The sequence below is a fragment of the Hippocampus comes genome, unplaced genomic scaffold (assembly GCF_001891065.2).
Source record: "Hippocampus comes isolate QL1 unplaced genomic scaffold, H_comes_QL1_v1.1 C16987216, whole genome shotgun sequence".
Lineage (NCBI taxonomy): Eukaryota > Metazoa > Chordata > Actinopteri > Syngnathiformes > Syngnathidae > Hippocampus > Hippocampus comes.
Window position 1 is genome coordinate 1 of NW_017841664.1, and position 1575 is coordinate 1575.

Below are 1575 nucleotides of genomic sequence, written 5' to 3' on the forward strand. Positions count from 1 at the left end.
TTTTTTTTTAGCTTTCCCAAATAACTGGGTCTGTTGGTAATTCCAGGCGAGTCCACATCACATCAGTGACACTAGAACACCTAAATTCAGCCTATAAAGTAGAAGATGGGGATGGGCAGGAGCGAGACCCTTATCTGAAGGAGCATGGAGTCATCACATATTTGGTTATCAACCCAAAGGTAATGGAGCATGTTGAATATTTGTTACGGATCTAATAAAAGGCGGGAAAATTCCACAAGATCTTTTTTATTTTTTTTAGGTGGAACGTCGTAGCCCGCAACATCACTACAGGCCCAGGCACACTGTGGACGGAGCCAAGATGAGAGCCTCCGTTAGGATGACCCGCTACCTGGAGTCTTGGGGGGCTGCCAAGCCTTTCGCCAACTTGCACCACAGGGACAGCATGACCAATGAGAATGGCAAGATCAACACAGCTGTGAGCAACTCTCTCGACGTTGACTAATTATTTGTTGCCATTAGAAATGATGGGTGGATCTCGCTGCCGTGTGCGATCTCTTCATTTCCATTTTCCTTCTAGGATGTGCCACTGGGACAGTATCATTTCCAGAGGAGATCTGAAAGGCAAGCTACTTGTTTCACTGTTCCAGGATCATTTCCTTTAGAAGGATTATCTCCGTCCCTCGACAGTGCAGTGCAGTGTCGGACGACAGGAGTTTTAATAACTCTTGACTTCTGCTGAAGGCTATGACATGCATGACTAATCTTGTGTCAAATTAAAATGTTCGGTCTCTTTTTGCTCTTGTTAAAAGGACAAAGTCTCAGAAGAAGCGGTTTGAGGAGGAACTTAATGAGAGGATGATCAGGACCTTTGATGGCATCAATTCACAAAAGTAAGGGTAATTGAATGACTATTTCAATTTATTTGAATATTCCTGATTTTGAAACTTATCCACGTTATGTCCCAATTGACTGGCCTTTGTGCTTCTAGGCAGTGGCTTAAATCCGAGGACATCCAAAGAATATCTTTGTTCTTTCACAATAAATCCCTGGAAAAGGAGGTAAGAAGTACTTTGTAGTCAAGGTTACAAGAGAACTGGAGAATAATTCTTGGTTATTGGTTATCTCACATTGTCCTTATGATGAAACAATGACTTCTGCTGTCAGAATGCATTTCGAATCATCCTTTGTTTTTAATATACACATAAATGTACAAAAACGTATTTTACTAAAACTCACCCTTTTTATCATTTTAGTACAGAACAACAATCTTGCCAGCCTTCAAATACTACGTCACCTGCGCCTGTCTTATCTTTTCCTGCATTTTCATTGTGCAGATACTCGTCTTACCAAAGTACGTGGATTTTGTGACACGAAGCATGACAGTGAATAAACAGTAGTGTGAAAAATAATATCATGACAAATGATCCTGATTTGCTATATACATGTTATTTTTTTTCAGGACAGCAGTGTTGGCGATATCTTTTGGGATGGCATTCTTTCTCCTTTCCATAATTGTCTTCATATGTTTCATTGGGCACTTCATGGTGAGTGACATGTTCTGAGTCAATCAATTCTTTCAACAGGGCCAATTGCACTCTCTCCCTTGTTTAATCT

General features: G+C 40.7%; 1 protein-coding gene across 1 annotated transcript; it reads left to right on the forward strand.

The window, feature by feature from the left end:
- Positions 1-46: 46 nt before the first annotated feature.
- On the forward strand, positions 47-1505 carry LOC109509661 (adenylate cyclase type 2-like; the record flags this gene model as incomplete). The annotated part of the gene is made up of 7 exons (XM_019859486.1): positions 47-179; positions 260-436; positions 539-582; positions 771-851; positions 950-1019; positions 1215-1312; positions 1421-1505. Coding segments are annotated over 7 exons (688 nt in total), but the record flags the coding sequence as incomplete, so codon positions are not given.
- Positions 1506-1575: the final 70 nt, after the last annotated feature.